The sequence below is a fragment of the Meriones unguiculatus genome, chromosome 12 (genome assembly GCF_030254825.1).
Source record: "Meriones unguiculatus strain TT.TT164.6M chromosome 12, Bangor_MerUng_6.1, whole genome shotgun sequence".
NCBI lineage: Eukaryota > Metazoa > Chordata > Mammalia > Rodentia > Muridae > Meriones > Meriones unguiculatus.
In genome coordinates this window covers 36,962,636-36,981,402 of record NC_083360.1, presented here as the reverse complement: position 1 = coordinate 36,981,402, position 18,767 = coordinate 36,962,636, and the positions used below count along the sequence as shown (strand labels likewise).

Below are 18,767 nucleotides of genomic sequence, written 5' to 3'. Positions count from 1 at the left end.
TGCACAGGTTGAGAACTGCTGTGTTATGGAATCCAAAGACAAAATGAGCTAGCTGATCCCACTTTGCAATCCTGCCTCCTGTGAGAAGCCCTTTGGCTTAAGGGCAGAAGAATCCCACAGCACCGGGAAGCCTCTCTCATGTGTGCAGTGAGGAGGATGCAGGCACCCTAGTCTGGGTTGCAAAACATGACCAACAGTGGCCGTGAGGGCAGAGGTGAATGGTATTGATTGGTGATTCCATCCACAGCATGTTCAATTTCCTTTTTTTTTTGGCTTCCATGGATTGGATCATAGGACTTTCATTATGAATTTCGTTACTGGATAGGAAATGCTTCCTCACACACCCTGTACCGTGGACAAGATACCCAGTATTATTTTTTACTGCCAGCTGGTGAGACCTCAGACAATTACAAAGGTAAGTCACAGTGTTGACCGTGTGACTAGGAATGCCTACTTATCCCTCCAACCTTTTCTCTTGGTTTCCAAAAACCACAAATTATTAAAATGGTCTAGAAATTAAAATAATTTATTCACTTCAGGAAATACATACCCATTACTTGTCTATATTTAGATATTTGCTAATTAAATAGCTCATATCCACTGAATTTTGAATTTATTATAGATGAAAACAAATTAAGGTATTTCCAACCAAAAAAAATGTGGGGAAAGATGGTTAAGTGAGCAAGTAGTGATTTCTGTAGTCAGAACACATGATGTCAGTAAGCGTTATAGGAAGTTTTCTCCTTATAAAGAGGAAAGGTTATTTTAGCTCCTAGTTTGGAAGGATTCCAAACTGTTATGTAAAGCTGAGCTTTGCCTAGCAGAGCATGTTTTGAAGCTAAGAGAAGAGCAGGGGAGATTTCATCCAGGATAAAGAGCAGCAGTGGAGAATTTATACATACCTATATTCACATACGCACATGCTGATAGCTGGGCCTGTAGTAAGCATAACACATCGTGATGGGATGTGGCTGAGAAGGTCTGTATACTTCATGGCTAGGTGAAAAAGAGAAGAATGTGCAAGAGAGAAGAGGAACAGCCAGGGTCTCTGTGTCCCCTTTGATAGAGTGTCCCTATGCCAGGACCTCTCACTAAGTCCTGTCTCTGAAAGGTTCCACTAGCTCACAACGGTACTAAACTAAAGGCTAAGCCTTTAATACATGGACCTCTGGGAGGTGTTCCAGATCGAAACTATAGCAATCGCAATCAATGAAGTCTCCACCCATAGGTTGAGAACCACTGCCTTTGGGCTTTTGTTACCTAGGGATTCCTAGGTGCACTAAAGAGCAATTTCTGTGGGGCAGACATGGTCCTGGCTACCATGACCTTGTGAATGGATGGTGACTTGTTCCTGTCTCCTGCAATGCAAGCTGATGGTACCTGCCAGTCCATCCTCTCTGACACCCCTTGTCTGCCTATCTGATGAACATTCACTGGCCTATCTGTTCTCTATGACACCCTCTGCCTCCTTGTCTGATGAGTATTCACTGGCCTGTCTGTCCACTGTGACACTCCCTGTTTCCCTGTTTCATGAGCATTCACTAACCTGTCTGTCCACTATGACACTCCCTGTCTCATGAGCAGTCACTGGCCTGTCTGTCCTCTATGACAGCCCTTGTCTGCCTATCTGATGAACATTCACTGGCCTGTCTGTCCTCTATGACATTCCTTGTCTCCCTGTCTGATGAACAGTCACTAGCTTGTCTGTCCACTATGATACTCTGTGTCTCCCTGTCTCACGAGCAGTCACTGGCCTGTCTGTCCTCTATGACACTCCCTGTCTCATGAGCAGTCAACTGGCCTTTCTAATGACAGCCTTTACTTCCCTGTCTGATGGAGCATTCACTGGCCTCATTTTGGTGCTCAGCTCTTAGGTTGGGCTGTGAGATCGCCCCAGAAGGATAACACTTTGAGGTCTTTTCTCGTAGTGTGCCTGATTTTTGAATCCTTTGTAAGCAAGCCATTACCATGGGGCAGGAGAGATGGCTCAGTGGTTAAGAGCATCTGCTACACTTGAAGAAGATCTGAGTTCAGGTCTCAGCACTTAGGTCAGGTGGCTCACAACTGCCCCAGCTCCAGGGGATCCAGTATCCTCTTCAAGCCTTCAAGAGCACCTGCTCTTACATGTACATACCCTGACACAGATATACACTCACACATAATTAAAAGTCAATCTTTATAAGACAAACAACCTCCAAAAATACTATCAAGTCAGTCATCTACTCCTGGGCGTGGGGCCTGACCCTAAGAGTGGGTATATACACAAGGAGACACTGTTGAACTAATTTTTCCTCTGTAGGTGGTGATTAATTGGAGATAGCTTCTGGATTAGGGAAGGATGAGGCTGTGTCCACTTCCTCTCTCAGTGCTGAGGTGCATCAACCTGGCTTAGGCCTGTGCAGGTCCTGTGCATGCTGTCACAGTCATTGTGAGTTCATATGTGTGACGATCCTATTGTATCTTAACAGGCCTAGTTCCCTTGGTGTCACCCACCCTCTATGGCTGTTTACCCTTTCTGCCCCCTCGTTTGCAGGGTTCCCTGAGCCCGGAGGGGAAGGGATGTAATAGAGACATCCCCTATAGGACTGAGTATTCCAAGGTCTCTCACTCTCTGCACATTGTCCAGTTGTGGGTCTCTGTATTTGTTCCCATCTGCTGCCGGAGAAAGCTTCTCTGTATGGCTGAGCAAGACACTGATCACTGAATATAGCTTTGTCTGGGCATTTTCTTTCTTTCTTTCTTTCTTTCTTTCTTTCTTTCTTTCTTTCTTTCTTTCTTTCATTTTTACCTTATAGGTCTTTTGCTTATACGTTAAGCTTTCTGGTGTTATGTTTTTATGAGATATCTGTGTGTGCAAACATGTGTGTCTCTGTCTTTGCATCTATATGTGTTTCTTGTGCCTTTTCTTTGGCTTCTTTTTTCTGTGTTCATTAGTTTGTTTTGTCCTATTCAGATTTTTTTTCTTTATCCTAATATCCTTTTTTTCTTTCTTTTTAGTTTTCCTTCTTTCCTTCTTTCTTTTAGATGCCTCTTTGTTTTTCAGTGAGAGGGAGCAAGATTATAAATTTGGGTGGGTGGGGAAGTGGGGAAGATCTGAGAGGAGTTGGCAGAGGGGCAGCTGCCATCAGAATATATTATATAAAAATCTGTTTTCAGTAAAAATAAATATTTTTTTAAAAAGCTATTCCCGCCATAGCTCATAGTTTTGCTTGACAGAGATTTATTGGTATTCTCACTGTGCACAATGATGGGAGGGAAAACAGATTGCCTGAGTTCTGCCAGCACCTCATACCCTGTCACTATCACCTGTTCCATTCACCTGAAGTTGGTGTGTGAAGACAGCTGTGTGTGGGGGATGACCTTCCTCTGTCACATTCCTTCACAGTCATTGTTTCTACTGAGATCACAGATGGCCAAGGCTCCAAGGTGCAGCCATGCACTGTGGCGGTGACTGTGTTACCCCGTTACCATGGAGATGACTGCCCTGACAAGGACCTGTAAGTAACAGGGTGCAACAAAGACACCCTCCAGCAGTGTTCCCCTGAGAGATGGCAAACAGCTACCAAAAGAACAATAGTCACTGGTCTTCTCACACAGGGCAAAAGCCAGGGTTTCCCACGACCCAACAGTTACGCACTGCATGCACAGCACTGTGTGTGTGCTTCAGGGCTCGTGGGCTCTTTCTCTCCTTTTTAAAACATGTTTTTAAGATTTATTTTATTTATGAATCTTTGGGGATGTGGGGGTGAAGGTTACACATATGTGGGTGCCTGAAGAGCCCAAAAGAAGGCATTAGACCCCTGAAACCGGAGTAGGGGCAGTTATGAGCCATCCTGCTTAGGTACTGGGGACTGAATTTGGTCTTCTAAAAGAGCAGCAAGTGATCTTGACCACTGAGCCATCTATTCATCCCCTTGAACAGGTTTATTGATGCATCATTTACATATTATATAGCTCTTCCACTGAAATCCCGCACTCACAGAGCACTGTGGCATTTAGCATGGTCTTCTTTGAGAGCATTCGGTCCTCAGAACATCTTTCTACTAAACAGCAGTCATTCCTGCATCATCATCATCATCAACTTTTACCTCCCAACACCCCAAAACCTATATCTACATCTTGTCCATGTTGTACAGGGAACCACAGCTCCTATGGGTTCATGATTGTAACAGTCCTGTCGTGTCCAGAAGACAGCATTTCACAACACCCCCTCTCCAGCTCTTACATTCTTTCTAACTCCTCCTCCACTGTGTCTGCTAAGCCTTGGTGATGGTGTGGTTAGCACAGATGTTAGCGCAGTGTTTAAGGCTGAACACTCATTCTCTTAGTCTTAGTACTTTGACCAATTCTATGTTTATGACTTTTACCAAACAATACAGTGTGTGATGGTTAGTGCACTGAGCTTGATAGAATCTATAGCCACCTGAGAGTTGGGCCTCTTGGTGGGTTTGTGGGAGATAATCTTGATTATGTTAATTGAAGGGGGACCCACCCACCATGGGAGGCACCGTGCCCTGGCTGGGAGTGGAACAGCAGCAGCATTCATTGCTTCTTTTTCCTGATTTCGAATGTGATGTGATCAGGTGATTTAAGCTTCTGCCATCTTGATTTCCCCTCCATGATGGACTATACCCTTGAACTGTGAGACACAATAAATCCTTTCCCTTTAAATTGCTTTTATCAGAGCAACAGGAAAAGAAACTAAGATACAGTGTTATAATTATTATTCTATATAGTCTACTGTTTCTTTAAAAAAAAAAAACTAGAAAAAAAGGAAGGGTGCAGTGTATTTCAGAGGCAGCTTAAGGCATATTAACTTTTTCTTGGTTGTCTTCAGTAGATTCCAGTTGCTGAACAGAATCATTTCGTCATTCTAAAATTTCATTCTCAGCTTCCTTTTCAGGTTGTTACTATTTACCACATTCCTACATGTTATAGGTTCAACCATAACAACTTATACACATTATCTTATGCAATGGATTTAAGAAAAGAAATAAAAAATGTAATTTGTGAACTCACATCCAACATTTCCACAAATCTGTGTTCATTTTCTTCCTACTTCTCTGCTTGTTATTCATTATCTCTGTTGTTCTGTCCCCAGTTTCACAGGTGTTTTTCTCAAATTTACTTTTTAAACTCTGCAGTGAGTTTTTATTATTGTTATTGTACAAATGGCTCCAGAAATTTCATTTGATTTTATAGTAAATTTAAACATGCTGTGCCTCTTTGGGTGTGGGCCCCGTTTTCCAAGGCTTACTATGGCTACTTTTGTTTACCTGGTCTTTTGTCTTTATGATTATTGACCGTAGAGATTAAATCTGTAGAACACATTTTTTTCTATCTCTACAATCTGTTTTGGCTCAGACTCATTTGTGTGCTTTTCAACTGTGCCTGGCTTCCTTGTCTGTAGTCACTTACATGTCATCTGTGGTTGGTATGTGATTCATTGCTCACCAAGCCTTTTTACTTAGTTGGAGTTTGTTTTACCTTTGGAAATTCAGGCTGAGTTATTCAAGTAAATGATGTCTTGCAGTCATATGGTAAGGACAGTGTGGAGGTAGGGTTGGAAGAGGAGTTGGCCTTATGTACAGTCTAAGACATTATGTTGCCTTTCCAGATGCAAATAAGTTGATTATTACATTCATAAATAAGTAAAATGCCCATGTATTAAAATCTGAAGTCATAAACCTGTGGTTTTTATACCTAGCCACAAATATGTTATTCATCTCCACTCTAATTTGGGTCTGTGTGCTATGAGCTCTTAATGGTTCAGCTGCCGGCTCTTCAGCCAGCTATAGCCACTGTGTTTGGCTCTGGGCCACATTCCTTCATTTGTCCCTATGCTTGCATACTGGGAACTGTTTGACATCTTGTGTTTTTTCAATTCTAGTCAAAGTGATGTGTTAAATTAGGATTTGGGTATCATGTCTAATTGTGTGTTTCAAGTTTTCCCTACACAGACCAGCTCCCCTTCATGTCATTCTCTTTTGGTTTATACCCACTTAAGACAAATTCCATGGGGCTGGAGAAAAGAGCATTGGCTGCTCTTCCAGAGGACCCAGGTTCAATTCCCAGCACCCACATGGCAGCTCATAACTGTCTGCAATTCAAGTACCAGTGGATCTGACTCCCTCACACAGACATTCAAATGTACATAAAAATAAAGAACAAACTCCATTTCCCCTTTGGCACAGTAAAGGCTTACAATGTCATCATGGCTCTGTGTTTTCTTTAGATATGACTCCACCCTAGAAAACCTGTCTACTCTCCATCTGGTGGGAAGTCACAGGGAAATCAGGAATTACATCGCCATGGTCACTGGGATCCTGAGCCGTCTGTACGTGGAGAGCAAAAACACTTCTTCGTGTGGTCAGTGGTCACAAATACAGGATATATTGATTTCCTCAGCGTGCAAAATACCTTTGACAGATCAGGTATGGTCCTGCACGGGGTGAGGTCAGTGTCTACAAGCCTAGACGGAGGCAGTTCCTCTGAATAGATGTCTCCTCAGCAAGTGCCCCTGCTCATAAAATCCAGGCAGGAAAGGAGGCAGGAAGGTAGGCAGCTCAGCTCCTGTGAGTGCTTTCTCTGAGTGATACAAGTCGGTTGTCATTATAGATAATTCTCCCAGTGCTTCTATGAATAAAAATATTTATAAATCTAATTTTTATTCTGTTAACAACCATAAACAAAGGGATAAAGTCAAAATTATATGCAATTTCTTTTTTGTAAACATTAACTTTTAAAAAGTTTGTAAAGATTTATTTATTTCATGTGAATGGATATTTTGCCTGTGCATCTATCTGAGGCTAGAAGTGAGCATTAGATCCTTTGAAACTGGAGTTACAGATGGCTGTGAGCCACCATGAGGGTGCTGGAAATTGAAGCTTGGTCCTCTAGAAAAACAGTACACTTAACCAGTGCACCAGATCCCCTGCCACAAGTACAACCTCTTAATAAATGACCATAGACTCAAAGGTTACTGCCCTTAAAGAATTTCTGTGAGTCTGCTTTATAGTGGTCACCAGAGAACATTTATGACAACAAAGGACATACCTTGTTTTGTTAGAATTACAAGATACTCTACTAGACCTGTTAATTTTCGTTCTGTTGACATTTTCTCTGCCCCTTCTTCGAAGTTGTGTTTAGTTTTGTCCCTTTATTTCAGCTTTTGTTGTATCAGTTCCCCACTAGAGTCTGGTGAGGCTGGCCAGAGGCACACCAGAATAATGCTGGCCTGGGAGGAAGCTTTGACACCAAGGTCATGATCTGCTACAAAAGGGCTAGACTCTAGGAAGCCTCCTCATAGAAAGACACAATATATGCTCTATTTCTCTATAAGAAAGCTGCATTTGAAATAACAATATTCTCTATCTATCTATCTATCTATCTATCTATCTATCTATCTATCTCTATCTCTATTTCTCTCTGATTTGTTGGTGGCTTGTTTCTGCTGCTTAGGAAGCAATGATGGAGTCTATTCATATATTGAGAGACCTCATAAGCCTCCCTAATAAGGTAAGTGCTATTTCTTTCTCAATGTGTTTTCCTGGATTTTGCATGACTGTAACAGCCATGATCAGGACTTAATAAATACATAATTCAGAATCATATTTTGACATTGAGATTAGAGACAGGACTTTCTCCTAAATGCTCCTCTGAACTGCTTTATCCACCTTAAGCCATGCCTAAAAACCTTTTCTTCATACAGAAATAGCTGTAGAAAAGGGTAGCAAGTGTCCTCCATGGTATGAATTATACTGTAGGGTCGACTGCTCTTTATTACTAATGCATGGCACTGGATTTTCCCATATAATACCTGTTTGTTTTCTCAAATTTCTAACATCTCTCAGAGTCCTTCAAAAGATGTCTTCACTATGATGTTCTTTGAGAGATAATAAGAGAATTCATGGGAGTCCCTCATGACCAATAGTCAGTATATCTTACTGCAGTTGCATCTGCCTTCACCTCCCCGTCACTGGGAAATAAAGTTCCTGGCTCCCAGAGAACATCCTCCCTCCGTCTGTGCTCAGGAACCTATCCACTGCCACTCTGTGCACCTCCAGTCCAGCTTGTGTGCCTGATGTCCCTGAGGTTGGACATGTCCATCCTAAATGGCTTGTATAGGTAGTTCCACCTGTCATACTGCTCTCCAGTGTCTGTCTCCTTAAGTTGGCCACCATCTGCTGCTGCTTCTTTTATCCCTCTTCTAGATGACCACAAGGTATGCTAAGACTCTCCCTTATTTCCTTAAATATCCACTTGGTAATGTCACACCCTCTCCCAGCAGCTTTCATTTCTAGTCACCTCTTTGCAGTAGAGGTGACACCTGGGCTTACTGTGTCAATGCCTGCTGTCTCTCCTGCCGCATTACCAGCATTGGATTTGAAAATGCTCTGCTTACCACTTCCCTTCACAGGACACGGCAGGGGTAGGGATGGGGGGGCTGTCATTTTATGGCTTCCTGGCTCACTATGTTTTGCTTTGGCATCCCTTGCTGTCCTGTTGCCTCTTCCCCATCATATTGACATGGTAGTGTTTCAGCAAGGGGTCCTCTGGACGATTCAGCTTTCACTCCTGGTGAACTCCTGTAGTTTATTATCCTTAAATCTCTGTATAATGCCAAGGCTGCAAAAGAAGGCTGGACTTAACTTGACCACCTGGCCCTGCTGTCTTCTTACACATCTGCCTTCATCAAATACATCTGGTCATGTCACCTGATACGCTCTGATGCCTGATGGCTCTCTAATTACAGATGACATTTAGATTCTCCACACAGTATATAAAGACCTCACCTGGCCCAGCTCATTATCTCTGTACCCCCCAACCCCCGCACACCATCTATTCTAGGTTCTGTTACTGTAGATGTTTCTCATGCTCCTGAAGTAGTAAGTTTTCTCTTGACCTGGAACAGGTTATTTCTCGTCCTTGAAAAATATTACTTTCTCATCAAAGCTGGTGTAAAATGCCATAATCTCCCTGAAACCCTTAGGGATCTGATGACAGAGTTTGTTTGACTCCACATAAACACAACCCTTGGACTGGGATTTGGGGCACATATATCTTGTAACTCTAATTCTTTCACAGTACACGCTGTGTATGCCGATATACAAGCTAAGGTATGCTAAAGTAATGTCAGCTGCTATAACAAAATCCCTGGTGTGTGAGTAACTGAACACAGAGAAATTCAGCCTTCCCCTTCTTTATTCTCATGCCTCTGACATCTTCACTCTGTGGCTCCCCAGTTCAGGGGAGAACCACACAAATAAGGTCAATACTGTCACCCAGAGCTGTCAAGCCTCATTCCACACATTCTCCTGGGTACTGCACACCTGGCCTCCGCTGGGCTCCGGGACCTGGGCATGGAGTTCCTCCCCAGAAATACCCCTCTGGAAGGCTCAGGAGGGTAACTGTGGTAGAGATCAACCCATCCTTGCCCACAGCCCTTTTGTGCATCTCTCAGAAATGAACATGGTTGCCATTTCTGAAGTAACCATGACTTACTATTATTTTTGTTTAAAAATTGCGCGGTAAAAATTGACCATAAAACTCCATATATGTTTCATGATATGTTCTTTACATCTTAAGCCCTATTTCGGCATTAGCTCTGTAAGTAGTTTAAATGCTCTTCCAGGAGCTGAGAAGGTGTCTCAGTCAGTAAAGTTCTTCCAGCACAAGCACAGAAGCCTAGTTCATACCCCCAGAATCTGGGTAAAAAGCTAAGCATAGTAGCTCATATCTATAATCTCAGATCTCCCTAGAGTGGAGACAAGGAGATGCCTGAACCTCGCTGGCCAACAATCTAGGCAATTGGCGAGCTCCAGGCTCAGTGAGAGACCTTCACTCAAAGACAGATAGATGATAGATAGATAGATAGATAGATAGAGACTGAGAAAGACACCCATCATTGACCACTAGGCTTGCGCACACACACAATTTTTTTAAACAAATTTACTTCCAAACTAGCTTATTTTTGCATTTTTTGGGATTTTTTTAAAGCTATATCTAAGCTGTTAGTCATTGGTTAAATAATTGTGATCATCAGAAAACAGTGCTTACTTAATTTTACCACCCACACTTATTTAGCAGTTCCTACCAAGCTGCTAAAGACCAAAGAAGGAAATATTTAATGCCCATCTTATAAGCGCTGATGAATGAAATTAAATGTGGGAACAGCCATCCTTCTAAGCCCTGTCACTAGGAGAGGGACATGATTCAACAGAGGCACAGGCAACAGCTCCAATAGATGTTAGGAGTTGTTGGTTTACAAAATGAGAAGATAGGACTGTGGCTCTTTTAATTGTAGCATAGTGTGCACATTTTCAGAATGAGTCCTTCTCTGTAGTTAATGGAGTAAAGTATTCAGAGATAAAAATGATATCTAAGGTTTTTGTACTTAAAAAAAGAACTTGAACACAGAGGAAGACAATGCGGCCACTCCTAATGAGACCTAACAGACTAGGATCAGAAGGAAGAAAAAGAAACCCTCCCCTACCAGTGGACTTGGGGAGGGGCATGCGTGGAGAAGGGGGAGGAATGGAGGGATTGGGAAGGGAGGAGGGAGGAAACTAGAGAGGGGATACAAAGTAAATAAAGTGTAATTAAAAAAGAAAATTAAAATTTAAAAAAAGAGCTTGAATTGGGAATCCAAGAACAGATGCTGCCTGGAAGATAGAAGGGCTCATGAGTACCCATCCTAGCTGAGACCTGTGGACAGTTGATGGCTTCTGGGGAAGGGAGAATCAGCTTTCATTAAGGGTGTGGCCCCTTCATGACCACAGTCCGGTGGATGAACCCACACCCATTAATACTTGTGTAGCACAGATTGGACTAGGAGGAAGCAAGGTAGTGGTGGGTGGATCTCAGATGAAATAGGTGAAGGGGTAGGTGGGGGATATGTTCCAAATACATAGTATCCATATATAAGATTCTCAAAGAATTAAAACATTTACATCAATTTTCTAAAGTGCTGCTGGTAAAGGATAAGTGTTGAAATCGAGTAGCAGGCATGTGGTGGCACTAGCACACCCTCTCTGCCTTTACAAACATCTGCAAATGTTGCTCAGTGAAAGTTTATAGAGGAAGAGAAGGAGGGTTTTTCGAGGCAAACAGAGGGCGAGGTAATGGTAGGGGAAGGAATATGCATGATATTGGGGGAAAGCCCTGATTATTGGGGGATGATAAACATTCGGTATGGCTTGAACACAGGCTATGCATGAGTGATGGAGAGAATGGAGGACACGGAATGATGTCAGGGCCAATATGTCAAAGGATTTCTGACATCATTTCCTTTTTAATGCATAGTATCTTCAAGCATGAAGGGCTATAATGGGCCTTTTGTTTTTTCCTTGGTCATCTTATGACTGCAGAACTGGCCATCCCAGAACAAACCACTGGTGGAATGTTGTCCACTCACCCACCACCTAACACATGAGCTGGAGTATGTTGCCTTGGCCCATGCTAACTCATTTCAATCCCTAGCAGCAGTGAATGAAGCACATTCCAGGGAACTTCTGATTCTGTCTCCTCTTCCCATGCAGTTGGGCTTGCTGAGTGCCATGAACATCCTCAAATACACCCAGATGTTCCTTGCTCAAGGTCAGTTCTCCAGGAAGTTGCTGGTCAACAACAAACTGAGAGTTGAACTTGTCCTTCTCATCTCTGGAGTCTGGGAAGCCGCCAAAGAAGACACGTGGGATGAGGTCTATCTGCAAGAAGAAGGCATGAAGATCATCTCTGACATGTTACTAGTAAGATGTTCCATCCACCCACAGAAATGCCATCACAGGCCTGGGTGCAGCTCAGTGGTAGGACATGTGCTTGGCATGTCCCATCCCCAGCAGACACACACACACACACACACACACACACACACCAGCTTCTCCCTTATCACATGTTAGCCTGTATCTGTATCCCTTTTCCCAGGGAAAATTAGAGCAAGTTCCTAGAGTTGAGCTATGGTTCCGGGTGACAGCTCAGCACTTGGAAATGTTCGTTTGGAATATTAAGTGTTTTGTGGCAGCAGTTTTGTGTGTCCAGTGTTCTGACAGATCTTCATTTGACATTTGGAGACATACTTTATTTTCTGCTGAATGACATGAAGTCACACAAATGATTGCTTGCATCCATTATCTTTTAAAAGGAGCTCTGTTGATCTACGACTGCTAAAACACATAGACATCTATTTCTGCTACAATGATTTTGAGAGCTTGTCTCAGCTACTTTATTTTAATCTTATGAAGTGGCCAATGTTCTGAGGAAGCAGTGAGGCAGGAGCAGATGTTTTTCTCTCTCTCCTTTCCTCCTGTCTGCCATCCCTTCCACCTTTCTGCCCAAGTCTGCTGGGTTATTTAACTAGTAGCTATCTAAATACTTTGGAAATTATAGAGAAATTTATACTATATTTGAATCCGGAAGTTGTCATCACTGTTCACGTGCATATGTGAATATGCATCTGAACCTGCCTTAGGAGTGTGCACACACCATCTAACCTAACGGTCTTTAAAAAGTAACTATGCTTATGCACTAGGAAGCACAAAGAAGCCTAGCATTCTTTAAAACTCAAATAAACTATCAGTGGAGATGCACCAAAACAGAAAAAAGCCATTTGTGCTTTTAGTATTATTGCCTTTTGTGTTTCATATCCATTTGCTCATTCATCTTGCAAGCATAGTCCTCACCATGACCTGTATCTGCAGGCCTGTCTCTCCTTGAGCCACCAGCATCAGTTTCACATAAACACTGGGCAGATGGAATTTTGGACCCTTCTCCATCATAGCACTCGGAGTTTTATCCAGAATCTGGGCTTCATCCGGATACATTTCCCTGGTGACCCAGCCTTGCACGGTCCTGGAGCTCGGGAGGAAACACAAAGTCCATGCTACATCAGCCAGCTCATGGTCTTCATGAAGAGCCCTTATCCAGTGGGAAGAGCTCCTGGACAGGTACAGGACTTGGCCTCTACTACTTCTATAATGGTGGTTTCAATTTTTCAGTGACTTGACTTTCATGCCAAAAAAGGAGGGCAGATTGGCACACTTGTCCGCTGTCTTAGTTCCAAAAGGGAAGCCACTTGGAAGTGGCTAAAAGTCACTTTTGCTCTGTCTAGGGTGGCCTGTAGATAGCTGGTGACAAACTGGTGGGAAATTTATTTTCCAGAGACAAGACCCTACAGACCCTACTGTGGGCAAGTCCCCAGAGGGGAAGTGCTCATTTTCTCCTCTGGAGCTGTTTGTGCCGGGTATGTGTGTGTCCATTTCTGGGTAGGTAGGCAGGCTTCTCACAGCCTTGTTAATTAGTACAAACCCCCTCACCCCCACAAGTTTTCCTTTTTGACACTGGCCATTTGAGCTCATTCATTTGGCTCCATGGGCCATTAATTGTTAAGCTCTAATTGTTTGCATAAGATGTCCCAGTGGTCCTCCAAGGTCAGGCTCAGGGTGATTGTGGCGTGAATGTTCAAGTATCAGAATTTCTGTTTTGATTTTTGGTCTTTTGTCTTTACAAATTTCTCCGGAAACATCTTAGCAGAACGAGACTCCTTCGACTCTGATAAGTGGACACATCAGTATTCACCTTGAGGTTTCCTAATCTGTGTCACGGAATACAGGGCTGGGGCATGTGGTGGAGTGGCTATGCCTCAGGCAGGTTTCATTGTTCCTAAAATCAACGCAGAGTTCACTCAGAGCAAAACATGAAAAGGGGCTTCCACAGAGCCGCTGGAGCCTTTTCCTCCTCCAAACTAACAGGGATGTTTGTGGGTCAACTCTGGCTAGGGGTATGGAAGTCAGGGAGCACTTGCCAGGTCTTTGAACTTTGGTATGAGTGAATACTTTTCAGAATCCACAAGTGCTCTGGGTCTGTGGATCAGGTTGGCCATGAAAAGCAGAGAAGTAGCGTGCAACACGCTCCTTACATCCTCTGCCTTCCCACCCAGCTCAGCTCAGTGGGCACTTCCTCTTCTTCCTCTTCCTCCTCCTCCTTTTCCTTCTCTTTCTCTTCTTCTCCCTCCTTTCTCCTTCTCCTCCCTTTTCTTCTCCTTCCTCTCCTCCTTAAAAAAAAGAAGAAGAAGAAGACAGGGTCTCACTATGTAGCCACTGGAATCACGGAGCCCTACCTGTCTCTGCATCCAGAGTGCTGGGACTAAAGTCTTGCACGGCCACACCCTTCCCAGACACTTCTTTTTATAAGGGCTCTTAATATTTATTTTTAACTTAGAAAGTTATCATTTTAGCAAGGGAAACATACAAGAAGCATTAAATCCCCCTCTACACACACAGAGAGAGATTCTGCCAACCTAACTTTTCAAATTCATTTTGTTTGATCAGATCTGGAAAGAGTATGGCTCCAATTACTTACTGCTTCTCTCTCTCTCTCTCTCTCTCTCTCTCTCTCTCTCTCTCTCTTTCTCTTTAGTTTTGTTTCTTTGTTTGTTGAGCCAGGGTCTCTCTACATAGCCCAGCTGTCCTGGAACTCACTGTGAAGACCAGGATGACCTTAGACTCACAGAGATGCCTCTGCTTCTGCCCCTGCCTCTGCCTCGGCCATGGCCTCCAGCGAGTGCTGGGATTAAACATGTGTGCCACTATACCTGCCTTTCTCTTTTGAGTCAACTGTTGGCTTCATTCTCTTTGTTCCCCAAGGTGGGTGCTGTCATGAGACCTAGCTTCTACAGCTGCAAGAGCCAAAGACCCATCCTCAGAGGACGACTGGAGGTACCTGTGACTGTGGAGTTTGAAGAGGAAGGCCGCCAGGTAAAGACAGCTGTCCTGCTTCATTTTGCTAGGCCTGGCTGCTTAGTGATGCATTTACTTTTCTTCAAACAAACTTTGCCTGATTCTTTTTCTTTTTCCAATGACAGCACAAGAAAAACCCAGCCATGTTTGTGTTGCTTCGGGATGAGGTGAATGTCCACCGATTCAATGAGCTTTCAGAAAAACCTCAGGAATCTTTGCAGATAAGCATCAGATTCTCTAAGCCAGCTACAAGAGCCTTTCCCATCATGCTGTTAGTGAGGTATGTGAAGGTGGAGTCTACAGTGGGAATGAGATGACAGAATGATGGAGTGTCCTTAAAGGTTTTGTTTGTTTGTTTGCTTTGTGAACAAAAGAGTGTATTAATTTTAAAGGAATAGTGAAAGTCATTCTCTAAAGAAAGTATATGCATGCATATGTATGGGTGAATATAGCCGTTTAGACAATGATCTTCCCTTTTTTAGATTCCTGCCTGCTAACTAGAATGAGAAACACTTGAGCTTCAGTCGTACTATGCATGACCTCATTTAGAAGTCTGATAACACCACAATACAGACCTGGGCAAAAATTATTCTATTGTTCCCTCCCTTTGATTGCTTCCTGGCTCTCTTTCTCCCAGGAGAAAATGTGTTCAAGTTAATGCTCCCAAGGAGACATGATAAATTAATCTTCTTTTTCAATGACACTGCATGTGCCAGGTTGGATTGGTCCGCGTGGTGAGTGGCTAGACTATGTAGAGAAGCCATTTTAGATTCTTTGGACTGTCAGGCTGAAAACACTGCTAGAAGCCGCCATAGTGACTGAGCAGTAGGTTGGAGGGGCAGTGTCTTCTGGGAGAAGCAGCCCTGGCTCTTTTGTCCTGTGTTTGGGCAGATGTTAGCTGTTCCACTATACCTGCTTGACCACGTGAGTCCCACAATTGGCTGGAGGGGACTCAGAAGCAAGGATGTGTGTTATGCTCGGCAGTTAGACCCCACACACAGCTGAGTCTCTTTTGGCTTGACTATCCATTGGATGTGTAAAGGTTTCTATTTGCTTAAAGAATCTGTTTTTTTTCCCCCACTTAATTTTTCAAAGTCACACATAAAAGGGAAGGGCTTGGAACTTTGTTTACCTGACTTGTTCCAGCCTCCGTCCTCTCCCTAACAATTCCGCACTTCCTGACAGTATGATGAAGCGTTTGTGTGGAGAAGCATACAGGTGTCCTAGCTAGTTCCTCAGCATGCAGCCAGGTGTTTGTTCTCTTCCCAAAGACACAGCTGGTTATTACTGTTGCTATTTCCTGAAGTAGGTTTAGTTTTGTTGTTTTTATTTTGGTTTGAGGGTTTTTTTGTTTTGTTTTGTTTTGGTTTTGGTTTTGGTTACACGTATAAGAGATAATGTGTTAGGTGTGTTGGGTCAGGGGTGGTTATTAAGAGGCTGTATACTGGAGAATAAAGCATCTTGGTTCTTTTTAGCCTTGATGATCCCCTTCTAGGGCAAAGGACATTTGCTACAAGGTACTTAAGTATACACAGAAAAGAAAAGCTGTATCTTACTATATCACCTTTGTTCCTAGGTTCTCTGAGAAAGCCACGCCTTCTGATTTTCTGGTGAAGCGGATCTACTTCTGGGAAGAGAAGACTGTACAAATTTATGTACCTGCTGCTCCATGGAAAGGTCAGTGGATGCTAAACTTTTGGACACGCCATACTCTTAATGTGCTGAGGCCTGCATGTGCATGGCAGTCTTTCTTTCTTTCTTTCTTTCTTTCTTTCTTTCTTTCTTTCTTTCTTTCTTTCTTTCTTCCTTCCTTCCTTCCTTCCTTCCTTCCTTCCTTCCTTCCTTTCTTCCTTTCTTTCTTTCTTTCTTCCTTTCTTTCTTTTTTTCTTTTTTTCCTGTCTTTCTTTTCTTTCTTTTTTGTGTCAACCTAAGTCTTCACCACTACGCACACAGTAAAACATTTTAATGGTCAAATTTATCAGCGTTGTTTTAATCAAAATGATTATCATTTCCCCCTTCTTTTTTTCTCTTCAATCCATCCCGTTTTCCCCCTTGCTCCCTCTTCGAATTATGACCTAATTTACTTGGTTATTGCTACATGCACATACACGCACTTGCCTAAATATGTAAATACAACTTGCTCCGTCCATTTGGTACTATGTTTATATGTGTATAATTCAAGGCTGACTGCTTGGAATTCCATAGCCAATTAGATGGCTCATGCCTAGTGCAGACCGGGTATCTCACTGTGATCATTTATTAGTTGCCTGTAGTTCTTTGCCTAAGCATGGGCTTCTGTGTAAGTGTCCCACTTTCGTATAGCTCTATGGTGTTATCCTTCTTTGGGTCTAGTTTAGGCACCTGTGTTGTTGAAGTGTTGTGGGGGAAGCTTCTCATTTCTAAGAGACACAGTGTCCCAGTAGATTTCCTTGTCATCCGGTTCTTCAGTCTTGCCACCCATTCTTCCTCAGTGTTCCCTGAGCCGTCGGTGCAGGAGTTGTGTAATGTATACATCAGTTGGGACTGGACACTCCGTCATCACTTGTTACTGCATTTTGACCAGTTGTGGGTTTCTGTAATTGTCTCCATCTGTTGCAAAGAGAGGTTTCTTTAATAAGAAAAGCTCTTACACTTGGGGACATTGTTAAAAACCAATTCCTTGTATCTGAGCTTTAAGAGAAATCATCATGAGTCATTTGGCACTGGTACAGTATCAATGCTTTAGCATTTTAGATCTCTGACCAACTATTTATTGTTGAATATCATATGAAGAATAATTTTATTAATCTACTGTGAGAATGTGTGGTGTAAGTTTATGGAGTATATGGGTGATGCACACACGGGTGGGCAGGTGTGCAAGTCTGTGTGTGTGCAAACTCAGAGAAAAATGTCTGGGGTCCTGCTCTAGCACTCTCCTCCTTGTTCCCTTGAGACAAGGTTTCTCCATGAACCTGAGGCTAGATTGGTGGCCAGCAAGCCCCAGTGTTCATTGAGTCTCCAGTTCCCACAGCACTAGGTTACAAGCAAATGAGTGACCCCACCAAACATTTTATGCAGGTTCTGGGGATTTGAACTCAGGTCCTGATCCTGGCACAGCAAGCACTCTTATCCACTTGCCATGCCCCCATCAATTGCACCAACACCTCTATCTAATCGTCTAACAATACCTAAGTGTCACCAAACCACTTATTTAAAAATCTCAGGAGAAAACTTTAAATAAGTGGAAAGTTAAGTATTTTTCCTTTTAAATATCAAACTTATCTGGAGACGACTGGCTAACCCCACGTGGTCTATGTGTTGTCCCCGGCAGCCAAGGGTTTGACAGAGTGGCTGATGGTCTGAGAAGCAGACACGGCTTAAATGGTAGGTAAGGTGGAGCTTGAACTGTCTCTGTCTTTGCTGGGGTGAAGACGATCCCTTTGGGATGTCAGGAAGGACTTGGAACATGGTGGCACTGGAAACATTTTTCCTCTCAGGCACTCTGTTTCTCACAAATAAAAGCCCGAGTGTGGTTAATTTCCCTAAACTCCCCAAAGTGGACATGGCCAGAATCTGACACATCCCTTGCACTTTGTCTCTCTGTCCCCATCTGCCCTTCCACTTGCATTGGGGTGGGATATGCCCCTTGCACATTCCACATGTTTTACTGATGCGTCCTCCCTCTTTTCTAGGAGCCACTGTGGGATATTTGTCTCTCTTAGATGCTGATTATGACAGGAGGCCTCCAAACAAGTATCTTGCTGGGGCAGTAAACTACACGGTCTATTTCCAATGGATCCAGTGTGTGTTTTGGGACAAGAGAGAGTGGAGGTCCGAAGGTCCCTGCCCACAGCCAGGAACGTCTCCTGAAAAAGTCAACTGCAGGTATGAGTACACTACAGCAAGGAGCCTGCGAGTTTTAACAACTGACCCCCTTTTAGTCTGTGTTTGCGTCCATCCCTGGAGCCTTCTGTGGGTGGTGTCCTTTCCTAGAAGGTGAACAATCTTGATTGATGCTAGCCTAACAGAATGTGTGTGCTACATCTGTCCGTA

The 18,767-nt window shown here is 43.2% G+C and overlaps 1 protein-coding gene across 1 annotated transcript in view; it reads left to right on the top strand.

Annotated features, from left to right (window-relative positions):
* The window catches only part of Pkd1l1 (polycystin 1 like 1, transient receptor potential channel interacting), a 123,756-nt gene that overhangs the window by 40,743 nt on the left and 64,246 nt on the right, over positions 1-18,767 (top strand). Inside the window, exons 17-26 of the mRNA XM_060365206.1 lie at positions 295-415; positions 3,386-3,497; positions 6,236-6,434; positions 7,462-7,518; positions 11,541-11,750; positions 12,699-12,944; positions 14,643-14,753; positions 14,861-15,015; positions 16,312-16,412; positions 18,407-18,599. Coding sequence (XP_060221189.1) covers positions 295-415; positions 3,386-3,497; positions 6,236-6,434; positions 7,462-7,518; positions 11,541-11,750; positions 12,699-12,944; positions 14,643-14,753; positions 14,861-15,015; positions 16,312-16,412; positions 18,407-18,599 — 1,505 coding nt within the window. The remainder of the gene's footprint in view (positions 1-294; positions 416-3,385; positions 3,498-6,235; positions 6,435-7,461; positions 7,519-11,540; positions 11,751-12,698; positions 12,945-14,642; positions 14,754-14,860; positions 15,016-16,311; positions 16,413-18,406; positions 18,600-18,767) is intronic.